Source organism: Esox lucius, chromosome 19 (genome assembly GCF_011004845.1).
Source record: "Esox lucius isolate fEsoLuc1 chromosome 19, fEsoLuc1.pri, whole genome shotgun sequence".
Lineage (NCBI taxonomy): Eukaryota > Metazoa > Chordata > Actinopteri > Esociformes > Esocidae > Esox > Esox lucius.
In genome coordinates this window covers 12,391,172-12,410,379 of record NC_047587.1, presented here as the reverse complement: position 1 = coordinate 12,410,379, position 19,208 = coordinate 12,391,172, and the positions used below count along the sequence as shown (strand labels likewise).

The 19,208-nt window shown below is 39.9% G+C and overlaps 2 protein-coding genes across 2 annotated transcripts; both read left to right on the top strand.

The window, feature by feature from the left end:
* The first annotated feature begins 1,169 nt into the window (after positions 1-1,169).
* On the top strand, positions 1,170-7,560 carry LOC105021835 (troponin I, slow skeletal muscle-like). Its single transcript, XM_010889782.5, has 8 exons — positions 1,170-1,392; positions 3,165-3,196; positions 3,311-3,314; positions 3,429-3,470; positions 4,124-4,255; positions 6,353-6,442; positions 6,556-6,723; positions 6,897-7,560. Exons 2-8 carry the CDS (start codon positions 3,186-3,188, stop codon positions 6,981-6,983), a joined length of 534 nt encoding a protein of 177 aa, XP_010888084.1. The 5' UTR covers positions 1,170-1,392; positions 3,165-3,185; the 3' UTR covers positions 6,984-7,560.
* A 5,553-nt stretch (positions 7,561-13,113) lies between these two features.
* On the top strand, positions 13,114-19,069 carry LOC105021836 (troponin I, slow skeletal muscle-like). The gene is given in 9 exon segments (XM_034288018.1): positions 13,114-13,222; positions 13,765-13,796; positions 13,906-13,909; positions 14,295-14,336; positions 15,083-15,214; positions 16,343-16,349; positions 17,999-18,087; positions 18,337-18,507; positions 18,649-19,069. Coding segments are annotated over 8 exon segments (537 nt in total). The 5' UTR covers positions 13,114-13,222; positions 13,765-13,785; the 3' UTR covers positions 18,730-19,069.
* Positions 19,070-19,208: the final 139 nt, after the last annotated feature.

Sequence of the window (19,208 nt, the reverse complement as noted above, 5' to 3'; positions counted from 1 at the left end):
TGGAGATGTCTAGGCTGGGATTGGAGATGTCTAGGCTGGGATTGGGGATGTCTAGGCTGGGATTGGAGATGTCTAGGCTGGGATTGGAGATGTCTAGGCTGGGATTGGGGGATTTCGGGAGCGTTACTGAACAGGTGTGCTTGTTGCTGCTATGTATTTTCTTGTCTTTTTTTTGGTCTTAAAACAAATTCAATCTTGATTCAGTTCTTTTTTCTGAAATGTTCAATACACATCCCTGCATTTCTGTTCTAATATTGTACTACGCCTCCCCTTGTGTGTATTGAATGAAAACACTTTGAAACAAGTTTAGGATTATGGTCAGGTTAGGAGTCATTGTTAAGTTTAGGGTTATAGTTTGGAATCATGGTTAAGTTTAGGGTTATGGTTAGGAATCATGATTATGTTTAGGGTTATGGTTAGGAGTCAAGGTTAAGTTTAGGGTTATGGTTAGGAATCATGGTTATGTTTAGGGTTATGGTTAGGAGTCAAGGTTAAGTTTAGGGTTATGGTTAGGAGTCAAGGTTAAGTTTAGGGTTATGGTTAGGCGTCATGGTTAAGTTTAGGGTTGTGGTTAGGAATCATGGTCAAATTTAGGGCTATGGTTAGGAGTCATGGTTAAATTGAGGATTATGGTTAGGAGTCATGGTTAAGTTGAGTGCTATGTTTAGGAGTCATGGTTAAGATTAGGGTTGTGGTTAGGAATCATGGTTAAGTTTAGGTCTATGGTTAGGAATCATGGTTAAGTTTAGGGCTATGGTTAGGAGTCATGGTTAAATTGAGAATTATGGTTACGAGTCATGGTTAAGTTGAGTGTCATGTTTAGGAGTCATGGTTAAGATTAGGGTTGTGGTTAGGAATCATGGTTAAGTTTAGGTCTATGGTTAGGAATCATGGTTAAGTTTAGGGCTATGGTTAGGAGTCATGGTTAAATTGAGAATTATGGTTACGAGTCATGGTTAAGTTGAGTGTCATGTTTAGGAGTCATGGTTAAGTTTTGGGTTATGACACCTGGGTTAGGGAAAATAGGATTTTGCATGGGAACATGGTTTGGGGCTGCCAGAAGGATCCTGAAACATAACATTTGTGTGCATGTGCTCTGTGTGTGTCAACGTTTGTGTGTGTGTGAAACAAGCGTGACTGTGGGTAAATGTGGTCTGTGTGCAGGTCTTCACCTGGTGATCCGCGTGACATGGATGTGTCCCAGGGTGAGGACAGGCACAGTCGGGATGCGTTCTGATGTCAGGTGGAGAAGAGGAGTTGCCGGGGGTGTCTCTTAGTGAGCCATTCACATTGGGCTTTCAATCCATAAATCTATCTTCAAACATCATAAAATAACTTTCCTGTCCTGCCTCCTCTATCGGTTCTCTCACTCTGTTTTTCATCACCTCGAAGGTAAGTTCGACACAGCAATCGAGTTATGATATTTTAATTAAGTCATGACAAAGACTGTAAGTTATTTATTTGAATGCGTCATAAGTGATATTTACAGTGTTTTACAGTGCTTGTTAGCTAACCCCAGCTTTAACAAACAGGCGGTCAGCCCACCTGGCCAAGGGTCATTAACTAACTATGCTGTTGTCTGACCTGCCAAAGAGTTGCTCAGAGAGCTCAGAATATACCGCTGTCCTGCCTGTTGTAGCTTTACTCACCAACATCCCTGTGGAACACAATCGTCATCTTGTAGAATCCAAGCCCTGAAGAATTCTGGAGGCATGGGTCTGACCCGGTACTACAGTATTTTTCAACCCTGCTCCTGGAGGCCCCCTGCCCTGCATGTTTTAGGTCTCTCCCATACCTGATGTAGCTCATCACGGACTTGATAATGAATCAGGGCAGGGAGAGCTCTAAAGCATGCAGGGCGGGGGGCCTGCAGGAGCCGGGTTGAAAAACACTGGGGTGCTAGATTGGTGTACCTAATAAACCGGCCACTGCTTGTGTTTGGACCCTCTCTAGGTGACACGCGCAGAACACTTCCCTGATCTCAGAGATGCATTTAGCTTAAAGTTTATACCCCTCATCTGCTAAAGGATTACGACCCCTTGACCCCTTCTAAGCGGCCAAGAATTCTGCGGCCAAAGAGAGTCAATGGTGGACATGGAGTGTTACCAAGCTGCAAAATCTCTACCACACACCATTGTTCTTCTGTCATTTCCTTAACTAGTTGACCTTGGCTTAAGGACCCTTCCTCTGTCATCCTCTGAACTAGTTGACCTTGGCTTAAGGACCCTTCCTCTGTCATCCTCTGAACTAGTTGACCTTAGCTTGAGGGCCCTTCCTCTGTCATCCTCTGAACTAGTTGACCTTGGCTTAAGGACCCTTCCTCTGTCATCCTCTGAACTTGTTGACCTTAGCTTGAGGGCCCTTCCTCTGTCATCCTCTGAACTAGTTGACCTTGGCTTAAGGACCCTTCCTCTGTCATCCTCTGAACTAGTTGACCTTGGCTTAAGGACCCTTCTTCTGTCATCCTCTGAACTAGTTGACCTTAGCTTGAGGACCCTTCCTCTGTCATCCTTAGCTTGAGGACCTTAAGGACCCTTCCTCCGTCACCCTCTGAACTAGTTGACCTTGGCTTAAGGACGGCTAAGCTGGAGCTGGGAACATAAAAACATTAAGCCAACTTTGTAGACAGCATATTCTGTTTCATTAAACAGTACATTTATACTATGGGACCGACCTTGACTTGTGTCATTCTCAAGAGAAGGTACCTGTCGTGTAATGTAAGGTATACAAGCTCTAAAGACTGTCACACGTACTGACAAAAGGAAGATACTTATGTGAAAGAAAGAGTGTGAATGTGTGAAAGAAAGAGTGAGAGACAGAAAGAGAGAGAGATGGACATACAGATCCCCCTGACTGTCCTACCAAAACATTATTCGATTGGTGGCCCTTTAAACTGGCATCACAAAGGCTACAGCTGCTATCTGGCTTCAATCTGGGCCACAGCAAAGCACGGGAGCAATGTCCTACATGAATGTGGTCAGACGACCTCACACACAAACCCTTGAGAACAGAGGAAAGTATTTTCCTATGTTGTGAGCACATTAAAATGTTGCCCCACACCAAGGCCTTTGGCACAAGCAGGTATACCTCTGACCAGATTACGAAGTGTGGAGGTCACCGTGCCAGCGTCAATCTCCCATAAAACACTGTGTCTGTTTTCTCAGTACAACCTACCAACAGAAGCCATGTCAGAAGGGTGAGTGGTGGCTTTAACCTCAACTACTCCTAAATATTGTCACAATCCACATGATGTTGTCGTCTAAATGGTGTTGTTTTGTCCTCTTGTTGCATGTTGTCGATGCTTATGAAGACCGGTGAGTCCATATGTCTGTTTATGTCTTCCTCTCAATGAACACATTTGCAAAATACACTTCTGATTTTGCAAAAGGACAAAATGACTGTAATAATTATTTTTTTGTCTCTTTCAGAAAAAGTCAAAGTACTCGGCAACGCGCCGGTTACTTCTAAAGGTAGGTTTCTCAGTCTCGCTGTGTTGGTGATGCTATTAGTCCTATGGCAGAATAAGGATGCCTCAGTTATCAACCCTTCTGGAAATACACATGAATTGTTTTTATGTGGTCACATTTACACTGTAATTATTTGCATGTTATCTGGAGTGATTTACAGTTAGTGGAAACAAAATCTGTTTAATAAACAACACGTGAAAATGTGATCACGCGTGAAATGTTCCAAAAGTACATTCTCATGTAATTGCACATGTTAAAATGAATGTGAAATCCTATACTTCTTCTGCAAGGGTAGCCCCATCCCAAAATTAAACCTGAGTGTTAATAATATTAGATCTTAAGACAAGGATGTGCCCTACAGTATGAACCTTTTGTTACTCCTTCAAGTCAGATAGGGACTATTCCATTTAAATTAGTATTTTCCTGTCAGTCAGAATGTAAACCAAGTTATTGAAGCATTGATAAAATTGGAAATGGAATCAACCCCAAACCTGGAACAATCACTCATACTCTGTCATCTCATGATAACTATTATAGAGAATTTCCTGTAGTACAACAGTGTGAGTTACCAAACAATGACAGATACTTTCCTGTGTTGAACCTATGCCATGCAGTATGTGCCCAATTATTTACCTGTGGTTGTTGTCATTCCTCAGACCAAACTACTGAAAAAGGCAGGGATTATGCTAGTGGAAGAATTGGCTGAAAAGAAACGTGAAAGAGACAGCATCTTGAATGAAAGAGTCCCACCCCTCCAAATTACTGGCTTGTCTGCGCAAGAGCTACAGGTATGCCTTAGTACACCTATACTATACTTAAGCAAAAAGGCAATAATGGGGGGTGGTATATGGCCAATATACCATGGCTAAGAGATATTCATAGGCACAACACAGGCTGGAAACAGTGCTTAGTCGTGGTATACTGGCAATACACCACAAACCCCAGAGATGTCTAATTGCAATTATAATCTGATCACTAAAGCAATTAGAGCAGTAAAAATAGATGTGATGTTATACCTGTGGTATACGGTTTCATATACCATGGCTAAAGGCCAATCAGAATTAATGTAAAATATTTTATTTATCTACCACATGTACAAACCCGATTCCAAAAAAGTTGGGACACTGTACAATTGTGAATAAAAACAGAATGCAATAATGTGGAAGTTTCAAATTTCAATATTTTATTCAGAATACAACATAGATGACATATCAAATGTTTAAACTGATAAAATGTATCACTTTAAGGGAAAAATAAGTTGATTTTAAATTTCATGGCATCAACACATCTCAAAAAAGTTGGGACAAGGCCATGTTTACCACTGTGTCCCCTCTTCTTTTTATAACAGACTGCAAACGTCTGGGGACTGGGGAGACAAGGTGCTCAAGTTTACGAATAGGAATGTTGTCCCATTCTTGTCTAATACAGGCTTCTAGTTGTTCAACTGTCTTAGATCTTCTTTGTTGCACCTTCCTCTTTATGATGTGCCAAATGTTTTCTATGGGTGAAAGATCTGGACTGCAGGCTGGCCATTTCAGCACCCGGATCCTTCTTCTATGCAGCTATGACATTGAAATTGATGCAGTATGTGGTCTGGCATTGTCATGTTGGAAAATGCAAGGTCTTCCCTGAAAGAGAAGACATCTGGATGGGAGCATATGCTGTTCTAGAACTTGGATATAACTGTCAGCATTGATGGTGCCTTTCCAGATGTGTAGGCTGCCCATGCCACACGCACTCATGCAACCCCATACCATCAGAGATGCAGGCTTCTGAACTGAGCTCTGATAACAACTTGGGTTGTCCTTGTCCTCTTTAGTCCGGATGACATGGCGTCCCAGTTTTCCAAAATTACCATAAAATGTTGATTAGTCTGACCACAAAACACTTTCCCACTTTGCCACAGTCCATTTTAAATGATCCTTGGCCCAGAGAAAACGCCTGCGCTTCTGGATCCTGTTTAGAAACGGCTTCTTTTTTGACCTATAGAGATTTAGCCGGCAACGACGAATGGCACGGTGGATTGTGTTCACCGACAATGTTTTCTGGAAGTATTCCTGAGCCCATGTTGTGATTTCCATCACAGTATCAATCCCGTATGTGATGCAGTGCCGTCTGAGGGCCTGAAGGTCACGGGCATCCAGTATGGTTTTCCGGCCTTGACCCTTACGCACAGAGATTGTTCCAGATTCTCTGAATCTTTGGATGATATTATGCACTGTAGATGATGATAACTTCAAACTCTTTGCAATTTTTTTCTGAGAAACTCTGATTTTGCTCCACTATTTTCCGCCGCAGCATTGGGGGAATTGGTGATCCTCTGCCCATCTTGACTTCTGAGAGACACTGCCACTCTGAGAGGCTCTTTTTATACCCAATCATTTTGCCAATTGGTCCTCCAGCGGTTCCTTATCTGTACATTTAACCTTTCCGGCCTCTTATTGCTACCTGTCCCAACTTTTTTGGAATGTGTAGCTCTCATGAAATCCAAAATGAACCAATATTTGGCATGACTTTACAAAATGTCTCACTTTCAACATTCGATATGTTATCTATATTCTATTGTGAATTAAATATAAGTTTCTGAGATTTGTAAAATATTCTATTCCTTTTTTACTCACAATTTGTAGTGTCCCAACTTTTTTGGGATTGGGTTTGTACCATGTACTGTATAATATTACTATGAGCTGGACAAGAGGCAAAGAATCCTCCATTAGTATATTTTACTTCAAAATCAGATTTTTTTTAAATTCTAGAAGTCTCTATACTCTATATTAAAGCTCTATATAAAATGAATCTGTTTTTCTGTTATGTCATCAGTGTTGAACCATGCAAAAACAAAAGAAAGTCTGATTGTTTTGTACATTACATCATATTTGTTGCAGAACCTTTGCAAAGACCTGCACAAAAAGATAGATATCGTAGATGAGGCACGTTATGACTTGCAAATCAAAGTGGAGAAAAATGATTTGGAGGTACGCAACCATTTAAACATTCAATTGTCTACAATAATTAGACAGCAGTAGGCTTCGTACATAAATTGTCTATGACCACAGTGCCATTGACCGTATTGATTTATTGACCCCAGATCAAGACACTGGGTCAGAAAATCAGGGAGATGAAAGGTACAAAGAAACCCACCCTGAAGAGGGTGAAGAAGTCCGCGACAGACTCCATGTTGGGAGCTGCGGTCGACATTAGCAAAGTGAAGGCCGACTTCACATCTGGCCTCAAGAAGGTCAAGAAGGAAGAGGAGGTTTGCTTATTTTATTTTTAAATATTTTTGTTTAGGCCATGATGATGCTTAGTGTCATGGGTGTACATCACAGGGAATGGGGTTCATTTACAGTATTAATACACGAAAGGAAATTCAGCATCCGTCATTACATGTCTTGGTCAAACTAATGGCACGAGTTCTGGTCTCCGCAGAAGGAGGAGGTGACTGACTGGCGTAAGAATGTGGATGCCATGTCCGGCATGGAGGGAAGAAAGAAGCTGTTCGACGGTCGGAAATAAAAAGGCATCAACAATGATTAGTAACATCTGAGATTCGCCCATTAGCCTTTAGGACACTGGAAAATGACTTGTGCACTTATTAGGCAGTCGAAGAGTGCTTAAATACAAACGCTGTCCCTCGGCTCCCCATCACAGGCTTACTGGTCATGTTATTGTAGGTTTGAGTTCGGAGAGAGACACGCCATGATCACACTGCACTATACAGAGACAGGAACACCAAAGTCAACTGTGTTCATCTTAACACGTGTCCCCTAAGAGGGATGTCAGATAGTTTGCTGTGGTGGTGAATATTGTAGGGAATGTTGTTCCGTTTAAATAACCTGTTGGATAGAACTACATACTTACAAGGTGTTGGTAGTACTGTAGTTTTAAAGTATTTCTGGATAGATATCTGTCAATGTCATCTGAATGTACAGTAGCTATTTCAGTTAGCCAGAATAATTATATAATGAACTTTACGGTATCTAAACATCTTTATGTTGCTATTTTAAGAAGCCAGTGTCACATAATTGGTGTACAGACGCCTACATGTGATAATTTGATTTTAAATATTTTATTATTTAATATGAGTGTATGCCACCTGTACTTAATAAATAGTTGTTGATAGTTCAGCATTGTGGTGTCTTGTCTTTAAGTGCTTGGTTTGCCTTTTGTTCTGTGGATCAGCCTTCACCGTCAGATGTAAAGTTTTACACAGGTGAGATCCTTCTCTAAAAATAGTACATGAATCAGAAATGTTGAAAGTTCGCAATAATCATTCGACACAAACATGGACATAACTGTCATTTTCTGCAAACATGTTATAATAATAATCAATAACTTATCACTCAATATTGATTTTGTTGAAAAAGTAATTTTAATTATTTTGTTTTATTCGGTTGTATTGTCTAGAGAAAACATTGAAAAGGTAACTCTGTGGAATATTTCTTCTAATGAAATTCCTTGTTTTCGTTCGTCTTGATACTCGGAATGTCACTATTCACTGCTCAGTGCTAGGACTCTCCTCCCAAACCATAACAGAGTTAGTTAAAGATGTTAGTTAGAAGGTTAAAGAAGAGAATATGTGCATCTTGGGATCTCTGATCTCTCCGGGGACGCTGCTACCTATAGTTGCTGTACTGTTCACTTGTGATGGCCATTCAAGGCTTCATTACTGTTCTTCTAGCAGCAGGATATTATGCTAGCAGTGCTAACTCAGATTTTCTTAATCAAAATAAAAGCCATCATTGAATTATATAAGGTAATATAATTAACAATCTAGTCTGTACATTTTGGGCTGGTTTCACAGACATGGATTAAGCCTAGTCTAGGACTAAAACGACAAGCTCAATGGAGTTTTTTATTGAAGTAGATTTTTTAGTCCATGACTAGGCTTAATCCGTGTTTGCGAAACCAGCCCATTGTGTTTAATGTCCGTTCCATTGTTATTCTTGTCTGTTCCTTTTCACAGACTGGAACTACATTGCCTTATATATTTCAATGATGGCATTTATGGTGAAAAATACAATCTGAGTGCTGCCAGCATAATATCCTGCTGCTAAAATAACGCAAATGAAGCCTCAAATGGCCATCAATACTGTTCACCCAAAGCAGCCTGTCTGACCCCTGGCTTAAAATGACGTAATTCCATTCTTCACATACCCGTAATAAATAGACTTTGTCTGAGACCTTTTATTGTTGGTCTTGTGAGGTAACAGGTTTGATGTTGTTTTCTCGTTGGTTCAGTGCCGTCACAACAAATTCTCAGGATTAAATAATGTGGAAACGGATACAGATTGTCATTGTGTACAATTTAGATCTATCTACCCAGGGGCGACTGATCATTAGGGGCAGATCGTTAGGGGCACAGAAAGAACTGCAATAGAATTATGTTACTTTTATTTCTCGAAGATTACTTCCTATAATTTATTATCTATGAATATAGCATCTTCCTAAATTGCATATTATTTGTGTTAGGATTTTATTTCATGTTCATTTGTCCCTGCCTTGCTGCTTCAGACTGCGTTCTGCCGATTTGAGTTCACAGTAGTAGGCCATAGGCTAAGCATGAATTTGGGGCTAGCTTCTCTCTCACAATGCAATGTACATTGTACGCGTGAAAATATTAATACGCATGCTCAGAATGTTAGTGTGATCAATGTAGCTCACACAAATTTGATGCCAAGTGGGGCTGACAGCCGGTAGCCCCACTACAGCGTTATTTTGTATTTCAGACCTGATTGGCTGTCTGTCTGTCTGGCGCTAACATTAGTCGGCAAGAAGTGTGAGGAGGGTAGATTTTCTTAGCTGGCTTGTTAGCTTCAAAAACGCCAGATAACTGGAGAAAATGAATAAAGTGGATTTCATACTCAAGCACCGGTTTGAAACCCTTAATTTGGAGGAGAAAGTTGAAGTAAAGTGACTTGGTGCCCATCAGCCACGGGATATTGTCATCGCTCAAACGGCTGGTAAAAGTAACGTGACTTTTAACGTGGAGTGGTTTTTGAAGAAAAAGTGGCTAACGTTTACCATACAAAAAGAGGCACTCTTCTGTTTTCAAGGAGGCACTCTTCTGTTTTCCATGACTGCTATTTGGGTAAATGTCACAGCCCAAGTTAACAGTGGGCGCTCCATTGAGCAGCTTAACAAACAGGTGGAGGAAAACAGGTGTGTTCTCAGTCGGATCATAACATGTGTTAAACTGTGACGCTCAGCCCATCTTGAAAGGGACATCCAGCACTGTACAAAACGAACTGTTGGACTGTATGTATGAAGTGTACAGGGAGGAGATAGCCAAGCAAGTGGACGAGACATCATTTGTTGCCATACAGGCAGATGAGACAACTGATGTCTCCTGTAAACCACAAATGGTGGTTGTGTTGCGATACATGTTCCCTGACAATACAGTGACAGAAAGGTTTTTAGAGTTTGTGGAAGTCAAAGGCACTTGCTGAGGCAACACAGAGACGCATTCCAAGGCCACCCGCAGTACGATAGAACTTTAAAAGTAGAACTGTCAATGCAGTTTGGGAAAATCGCACTGCGGTTCTCCTGTGTATGGAGGACATACGCACACAGCCAGGATGGGATGAGGCCATGATAAGTGAGGCATACGGCCTTTCTGCAGCTGCTGGAATTTCTTTCTTCCTTATGCCAGAAGTTGATGTTTTATGCAACACTCTGCAAACACGGAGTATCGATGCATCTGGGATTAGCAGTGCGCTCACACGTTTCAAGGAGAATGTCCAGAATATGCGGAAGCAAACTGATGATTGGGCTGCCACCGTTAACAATGGAACAGACGTGCCAGGCCGACGAGTGACCAACACAGGGCGGGTGATGAAGGAGGCATGCGACAGAGTAATCTCCCAGGTGGAGCAGAGGTATGAAACGAGGAAAAGTTGAAGTCTGAGCTGACCACTCTTTACCGCCACACTGAGCTTCACACTGGCAAGACGGCCCTGTCTCTGTTAAGATCCATCCATGAGAACAACCTAGAGGAGGCTTTGGCTGAGACCGTCACTCTGCTGAAAATTATCATAACAACACCTATGACGACATCCGAGGCAGAGAGGAACCTTGAAGAGGTTAAAAACCTTCAGTCGCAAGACCATGGGACAGCCGCGACTCAACGCATTGGCCATGTTGTCCATCGAAAGCCAGCTGATTCAGCAGCTGCATTAATTCATTCCCAAAGTCATTGAAATGTTTGCCCAGAGTAAGAACCGCTGTGCCATCTTTCTCTTCAAGTGAGCCCTCAGCATATTTTATCATCCTGCCTTTGTAGTGGTGGTCGGTGCATTGGTCACATTTGCTCATTGCTGTTCACGTATGGCCCTGTAGGCACATTTGTTCTTACCTTGGTTGCATTCCATATTTTTTTGTACGTTATTTGTGTGAGAGAGAAGGAGAGCAATTACACAAGAAGGTCTGTCTCCAGTATCTGTACTACAACACCTGGTAGAAGCAAGCCGCTCTGTTGTTAAAAGTGTTTTGTGGAACCAAAAGAAAGATGGAAGATCTCCTCAGTCAGACGGTTGGGGTTGAAGATGAGTATTTCATGGTATTTGACTGCAGGTTTACACTTGCTGTGGATCATATTAGCAACTGAAGTTTGTTCTGATCGAATTGCTAAATGTATTTTTAGGTTTCGAATACATTTTGTTGTTGACTGTATCCTGATATTTTGTACTGAGAATTGCTGACGTGGGCATTGAAGTGGGCAAAATTGGGAAGGAGGCATGACACTAAAATAATGCGTAGAAATGTCATAGTTGCTGAGGAAAATTGTATGAAAGAGAGTTTGATAAATTTTTTGCGAAATGCGTAGTGAGGGTGATAGTCCTCTACACCAGTGGTCCTACACTCCAGGACTCAGGACCCAAATTAATCGAAACCAGTGGTCCTATACTCCAGGACTCAGGACCCAATGTCCTCGAAACCAGTGGTCCTACACTCCAGGACTCAGGACCCAAAGTCTGCTAAACCAGTGGTCCTACACTCCAGGGCTCAGGACCCAAAGTCCTCTAAACCAGTGGTCCTATACTACAGCACTCAGGATCCAAAGCAATACAAAAGACTGCCCCCTAGTGACTGGGAGTACCAGTCAACGCCAGCCACAGTTCACACTGGTTTATTGTGAGGATTCGCAAGGCTAGAATGTGAAAGTTCAACTGTAATATGGATCCCAATTGTATTGGCCCTGAACATATATGAGTTCCACAATGTAGTCCACTATGAAGCGAAAAGGGTGCCAGACATTTGCATCTGAAGATCAGTAAGCTGCAGATCAAGTTCAAGCAGTCTATCCTGAAGAAACAGAAGATCAACACCGAGGCCATGCAAAGTGTTCTCCTGGACTCCAAGCTCAAGAAAGAACATTTACTTCAAGTCCATCTTCCCGTCATGAACATTGAGAAGAAGGTGAGCATGAGGCTCTGCCTGTTTTTGACAGGATCTGGAATTTGATCCAAATGAATCTAATAATTTGATTTAGATAGTGTTACTTACGTGGTAGTGTTATCAGAACGTCTGCTAAGCCACATTTTAAACATACAGTATTATTTATATTCGATCTACAATAATACATGTCTGTTACCCTCAGAAAGAGCAGGTCACTGACTAGCATCTAAATGTAGACACTGTGTCAGGCATGGAGAGACAGAAATATATATTTTTTTCACTGTCACTGTTGCACAGTGACAGAGGGTTTCCTTCAATGAGAAAATCAATTCCAGAAATTAAACATTTGGACTATAGAACTAAAAGTACATGTCTTAACTTTGATTCATGACATGGTTTCACATGGTTTGCAGATTAGTGAGGATTATAGAGGCCAGCTTTACTGACTGGCGATGAAAATCTATAAATGGAGAGGGCCACTGAACGAATCAATAACAACTGTTAGAGATGACAGAGTGATGACACAGAGAACAAATAAAAAATGTCCAGTATTTGTTTGGAGCAAAATTATTTCCTTATTTAGAACAACTGTATGTTGAAGACACTGGCATCTTTTTTCACATTTCACGTGCAAGTAATTTTTTTTGATGTACTATAGTCCTCAACCACCAGATGGCAGTGTTTGCTTGTGGTTGTAGAAACTCGTCATCCGTCTGCGCTTGCCATGTAGATCTGTAGTAATGTGTTACTGTATCAATGTATTTGCAAACAAGGGTAACAAGTGCTCCCAGTGGAACAAACTTTTGGATTAAAATAGATGACGCCCGTCTGTGTAATGATAATGGGATGTCATGTCTAAGCCTCAACAGCAAATGGCTTTTCAGAGCATGATTTGATTGGTCAAAGACTGGACTATATTCTCCACATGCTCTCTTTATATTCTCTATTAAGGTTGTATACTAAACCAAATATAATAGACAGAGCTAAATCTGATTATTTTAGGACCAGCCATTCACAATAAAATAGTAATTTCCTTGGGAAACTTCAATTTGTATATATTATTGTATACTTAAATACACTTACATGTAATGTATTTAGCTCTACCTCTACTTCGTCCTTCCTTGGTCACAGTGTTTAACCAGAAAAAGGAGCGGGTTGAAAGTCACAAATGATTTTAACTACTGACCAGAGATTGGGATGTGGAGTATTTCAAAGCAAGAATGGTGAGGACAGGGCAGTTGGTCTATTTTAGTGAGCCACTCACGAGGTCCAGAATCTATATATCTACCCACTTCTTGAACCCTCCAGACTCACAAAGACAGCTAGTATTGTTCCAGGAGCTTTTCTTCACCTGAAAGGTATGTTTACAATATTAACATAACACCTAATAGAACCAAAGATAAGATGGTGATTAATATAAATTGTTTTTAGGTTTTGACAGCTACTTCATGTCAGAGTTAGTGGTCAACCCAACAAAGTTGGTTGAGTTTGAATACTGTGAAATACTGTATCTTGGACATATAAACACGTGACTTACATGAGAATTGTTTTAGTTTGCCAACAATTTCAATTGTCATTTCAGAAGATCCAAAATGTTCAAGGACTGACCAAGTCTTTTAAAGCACTGACTTTTTAAATCATTGCTTAATGACTTCAAGTTAATTTCATTTACAGTAGTTGTACGTATATTTTAACAATAACCTAATGTAGCTCTAACATTTATTTCATCATCTACAATCAATTGGAATTTTATCTAAATAAATCAAGTCTGAGGTTTTGTAAATGCTTAATGTAAAATGTTACACTGAAGATGGCTACTATCAGGATGTTGTTTATAACGTGGTTACATTTTTGCCATGGTATTTGACTGCAGTGTTTTTATGTTTTGTGAAATATTCAGGAGACACAAAGAAACATAACCATGTCTGAGGCGTAAGTACAAATCTATAATACATTGCATTGGTGACAACAAATTAAAAATCAACATTCAAATGCTAATCTTTCCCTGTTTTGTTTTTTCAATTGGCTGTTCTTGCTTCAGGCCGGTAAGTGAGTTTTCATAATTAGACCAGGACACATGGAATAAACTCTGCCCTTGATCATTATGAGTGTAATGTCAATAGCAATAGTTGTGCTTCACTGCACTGGCCGAAACTGAGTCGCTGCAGCATAAAATGAAATCCCCAGTCCTTCATGGACGGAATCTTCTCAACTTTTGATCAAACTTTTTAAAGCCCCTTTTTTAACAGCTGTTCTGAAAAAGTGAAAAAGACAATTTAATTTGAGGCAGCAACTGTAAAAAGACCATTTAATATGTACTGTCCATAAGACACAGTTAATATTTTAACATTAAAGTATTTGCATGTATGATTAATAATGCTTATTCTGTTTTTAAAATTGTGCTCAAGAATTACTTTCTCCTTATTTCAGTCAAAATCGAAGATCTCTGCATCTCGCAGACTCTTTTTGAAGGTAGATTTATGTGATTATTTCAGTGCTGTTGTAACTGTAATTGCAAAATTCTTGTTTAAAAATAATTTGTTGCTTACAGACATGTAATTATCTGTATGCAACAAATTATAAAGTCACGCTAATATTATTAACTTCTAAGTAGAACATTTAAGTATAAGGACTGCTTTATATGTATTTTTAAATCGTGTGGTTTTGAATCCTTAATAGTGATTGGTTGAAACCAATTCTATATTTAAATAAAAAGGCACAAGGGGGACAAACACCACTTCTAAGAGCTGTACTTTGGTACAGCCCATTGAGGAGGGCCTGGTATAATGGTGTCCTATACCACGGTATAGAAGACCGTATACCATGGTTTTTACATCACATTTAAGGGTTACTGCTCTACTTATGTTTGTAAACAGTTATAAAACCAATAAGGCATCTCAGGGTTTGTCATACACTGTCAATATGCCATCGCTAAGTGCTGTACAAAGTACAAAGCAATCCACAATGCGTCATGCTTAAGAACAGCTTGTAGCCATGGTATATTGACCATATACCACACTCACGAGCCTTATTGCTTACATATACCATGGGAGAGCCATCACGTAAAAGCTACTTTTCTGATTGCGTTGGTAACCGGTTTATACTTACAAAATGGCATGTCAAGCATTCTGAATAAGAATGCTTGAAGTCGTGATATATTGGTCATAACTCACACATCCTTATCCCTTACTTCTTAATCCTACTGTGTTTTATCGCAGACCAAACTGGTGAAAAAGGCGATGGCTATGCTGGTGGCTGAGAAAGAGCAAAAAGCGATTGACAAAGAAGTCACACTGAATGAACGACTCCCACCACTCATGTTATCAGGTCTGTCAGTACAGGACTTGCAGGTACTATTAGAAAAATATTATTAATATACATATATTGTTGTGAGTATGTTTATATTTATTCAGGTGCAATACTGATGTACTTTGAGTTTGATCAGGTATCAGGGTCACACATGGGGACCTTAATGTGACCTGTTTTGTCCCGGGAGTATAATATTCCTACAGATGAACAATTTCATTATTACAAACTATAATATAAAAAATAACTATCTAATGGTCAATTAATTTGATGTGTAGTATGATTATTATTAATTTATTGGAATAATCGGATCCTTCAGCAGGATTATTTTAATCCTGTGACATAACTGGTGAAAGGCTGGCTGTTTAGCATTTAAGATATTTGTAGGTTTTCAGTGAATTTATGCATTTATGTAAATCCGGCTAGAGCACAGAAAAATGCTCTACGTCAACCTGGTTGAGGAAATAAGATAGCACACTTGTACAACACCATGAATACAGTAAAGTAGCTCAACTCCTACAGTATAGTAGCTCAACTCCTACATTATAGTAGCTCAACTCCTACTGTATAGTAGCTCAACTCCTACAGTATAGTAGTTCATGTAAAAAGTCTACACACCCCTGTGAAAATGCCACGTTTTTGTGATGTAAAAGAATGAGACAAAGATAAATCATGTCAGAAATGTTTCCACTTTTAATGTGACCTATAATTTGAACAATTCAATTGAAAAACTAACTGAAATCTTCAAGGGGGAAAGGTAAAAAATAAAAACCTTACAATAAACTGGTTGCATAAGTGTGCACACCCTCTTATAACTGGGGATGTGGCTGTGTTCAGAATTAACCAATCACATTCAAACTTATGTTAAATAGAAGTCATTACATACCTGCCATCATTTAAAGTGACTCTGATTAATCACAAATAAAGTTCAGCTGCTCTAGTAGGATTTTCCTCACATTTTCTTAGTTGCATCTCAGAGCAAAAGCCATGGTCTGCAGAGAGCTTCCAAAGCATCAGAGGGATCTCATTGTTGAAAGATATCAGTCAGGAGAAGGGTACAAAATAATTTCCAAAGCCTTAGATACACCATGGAACACAGTGAAGACAGTCTTCATCAAGTGGAGAAAATATGGCACAACAGCGACATTACCAAGAACTGGACGTCCTTCCAGAATTTATGTAAAGACGAGAAGAAAACTGGTCAGGGAGGCTTCCAAGAGGCCTACAGCAACATTAAATTAACTGCAGGAATTTCTGGCAAGTACTGGCTGTGTGCATGTAGAAATAATCTCCCGTATTCTTCATATGAATGGGTTATGGGGTAGGGTGGCAAGATGGAAGCCTTTTCTTACAAAGAAAAACATCTTAGCCAGGCTGAAGTTTGCAAAAATAAGTCCCCCAAAAGCACGTGGGAAAATGTGTTATGGTCTGATGAAACCAAGGTTGAACTTTTTGGCCATAATTCCAAAAGGTATGTTTGGTGCAAAAACAACACTGCACATCACCCAAAGAACACCATACCCACAGTGAAGCATGGTGGTGGCAGCATCATGCTTTGGGGCTGTTTTCCTTCAGCTGGAACCAGTGCCTTAGTCAGGGGGGAGGGAATTATGAACAGTTCCAAATACCAGGCAATTTTGGCACAAAACCTTCAGTCGTCCATTAGAAAGCTGAAGATGAAGAGGATCACGACAATGTGCTTTGGGTCACAACAATGACCCAAATCACACATCCAAATCCACAAAAGCATGGCTTCACCAGAAGAAGATTAACGTTTTGTAATGGCCCAACCAGAGCCCAGACCTGAATCCAATTGAACATCTGTGGGGTGATCTGAAGAGGGCTGTGCACAGGAGATGTCCTCGTAATCTGACAGATTTGGGGCGCTTTTGCAAAGAAGAGTTGGCAAATATTGCCGCGTCAAGATGTGCCAGGCTAATAGACTCCTACCCAAAAAGACTGAGTGCTGTAATAAAATCAAAAAGTTGCTTCAACAAAGTATTAGTTTAAGGGTGTGCACACTTATGCAACCAAGTAATTGAAGAGTTTTTATTTTTACCCTTCAAAGATTTCAGTTTGTTTTTCAATTGAATTGTTCACGTTATAGGTCACATTAAAGGTGGAAAAGGTTCTGACATGATTTATCTTTGTCTCATTCTTTTACAACACAAGAACCTGACATTTTAACAGGGGTGTGTAGACTTTATATATCCACTGTATAGTAGCTCAACTCCTACAGTATGGTAGCTCAACTCCTACAGAATAGTAGCTCAACTCCTACAGAATAGTAGCTCAACTCCTACAGAAAAGTAGCTCAACTCCTACAGTATAGTTGATGCTATGTTTGCTCAACTCCTAATCCAAGTTGATGCTATGTTTTGGCCACTGAAAGACTAATGCTGCAGGCTGGCTCTCACAACAGTGGGGTCAGTCCTCCATAGGAATGAATGTAATTTAAATGATTAGAATGACACAATGACAGTTTTGTTGTTGTTATTGTTCTAGTGGGGACAGGTTATTTTGAAAATGTATACTTTATGTTTTTGTTAAAGGAAGCTTTATCTGTTTGTATGCTTAGCTCACATAATATAATGTAAACACATGTATTAAGAAGTGGATAATATACATTTGGCACCAATTAATATAGACTATAATATAGGCATTTAGTGTACACATCTTAATTTATTTTACAACGAAGTAGGAGGAACCAAATGGCTGTGCAGTGGCTTCAATACAGCCCCCCACATCAGTCATCTCAGGTTTATATAACTGTATATCATCGGTATGCTTACAGTTTATTTAGATATAAGTCTCTTTTCTTTTCACAGAATCTTGTAAAGAATTGCACCAGAAAATGGATGTTGTAGATGAAGAGCGATACGACATTGCAATGAAAGTTTCTAAAAGCAACACAGAGGTACCTGGCCTTCAGATTCTTAGTTCTTATTTTTAAATATTGCAAACCATTAACTTCCCAACATGATCTTTAATACAAACTATCTACGCATAGAATGGAATATTATGTGACTTAACAGTTACAAGGAAAATTGAAAACAAAAGACTGTTCAACCATCAACTTAAAAAAAAATTATGTTTTATTTTAGAACAATTTTGGTTGGAATGTGAGATATTTTAGAGGAAACCCTTTTTTCTGCACCAATGTTAGATTGAAAATCTGTCCATGAAAATCATTGAGCTGAAGGGTAAGAAGCGACCTCAGCTAAAGAGGGTGAGGGTGTCAGCTGAAGCCATGATGGGGGCTCTGCTAGGGGCCAAGGTCAAAGAGTCTGTCGACTTCAAGGCGAACCTCAAGACCGTCAAGAAAGAGGAGGAGAAGGTGAGGAAACGAGCGGCACCACGACACGCTATGCGATACCTCCTTTCCTGATGTGTTGATTGTAATGTGTACCTGCAAGTGCGACTAGATGGCCCCCACCTCTGACCTGGTAATTATACTGATATTCTGCCATCTCTACAGAAGGAGGAGGTGACTGACTGGCGTAAGAATGTGGATGCCATGTCGGGCATGGAGGGCAGAAAGAAGATGTTTGCTTCCTAGTAATTAAGATGGATGGAGCAATAAAATATTATCACTTCTTTGTCTGTCTTACATTATAACTAACCAGGAACCAATCTAAGTTTGTGTAATTTTACAGTCATCCTAAGTGTTTCTTCATGTGTAAATATGTTTTGTCTGTGGATGCAAATCATGTTGGCCCCGAAGATTCTAGTCACTCAGGGGAGAATCATTCATTATTTCTATGGGATTTAATGTATTATTTCTTTGTAGAATGTCATTTAATGCTGTTATTGGACCTATGTGGTAGGAAGATGCACAATGTTGGAGTTGTGTATTTGTATTAGTGACAATAAATACATGATATTATCATTGCAACTTATATGGTCAACAGTCCTCTGCACCTTCCATTCCACATATTGTGTGTTTGTTTACACTTTGGACCAATCACACCGCGATCACACAATAGTTTTTCCTGAAAACAAGAACCGGTACAGAATGTGTACTTGGTTATAAAACGG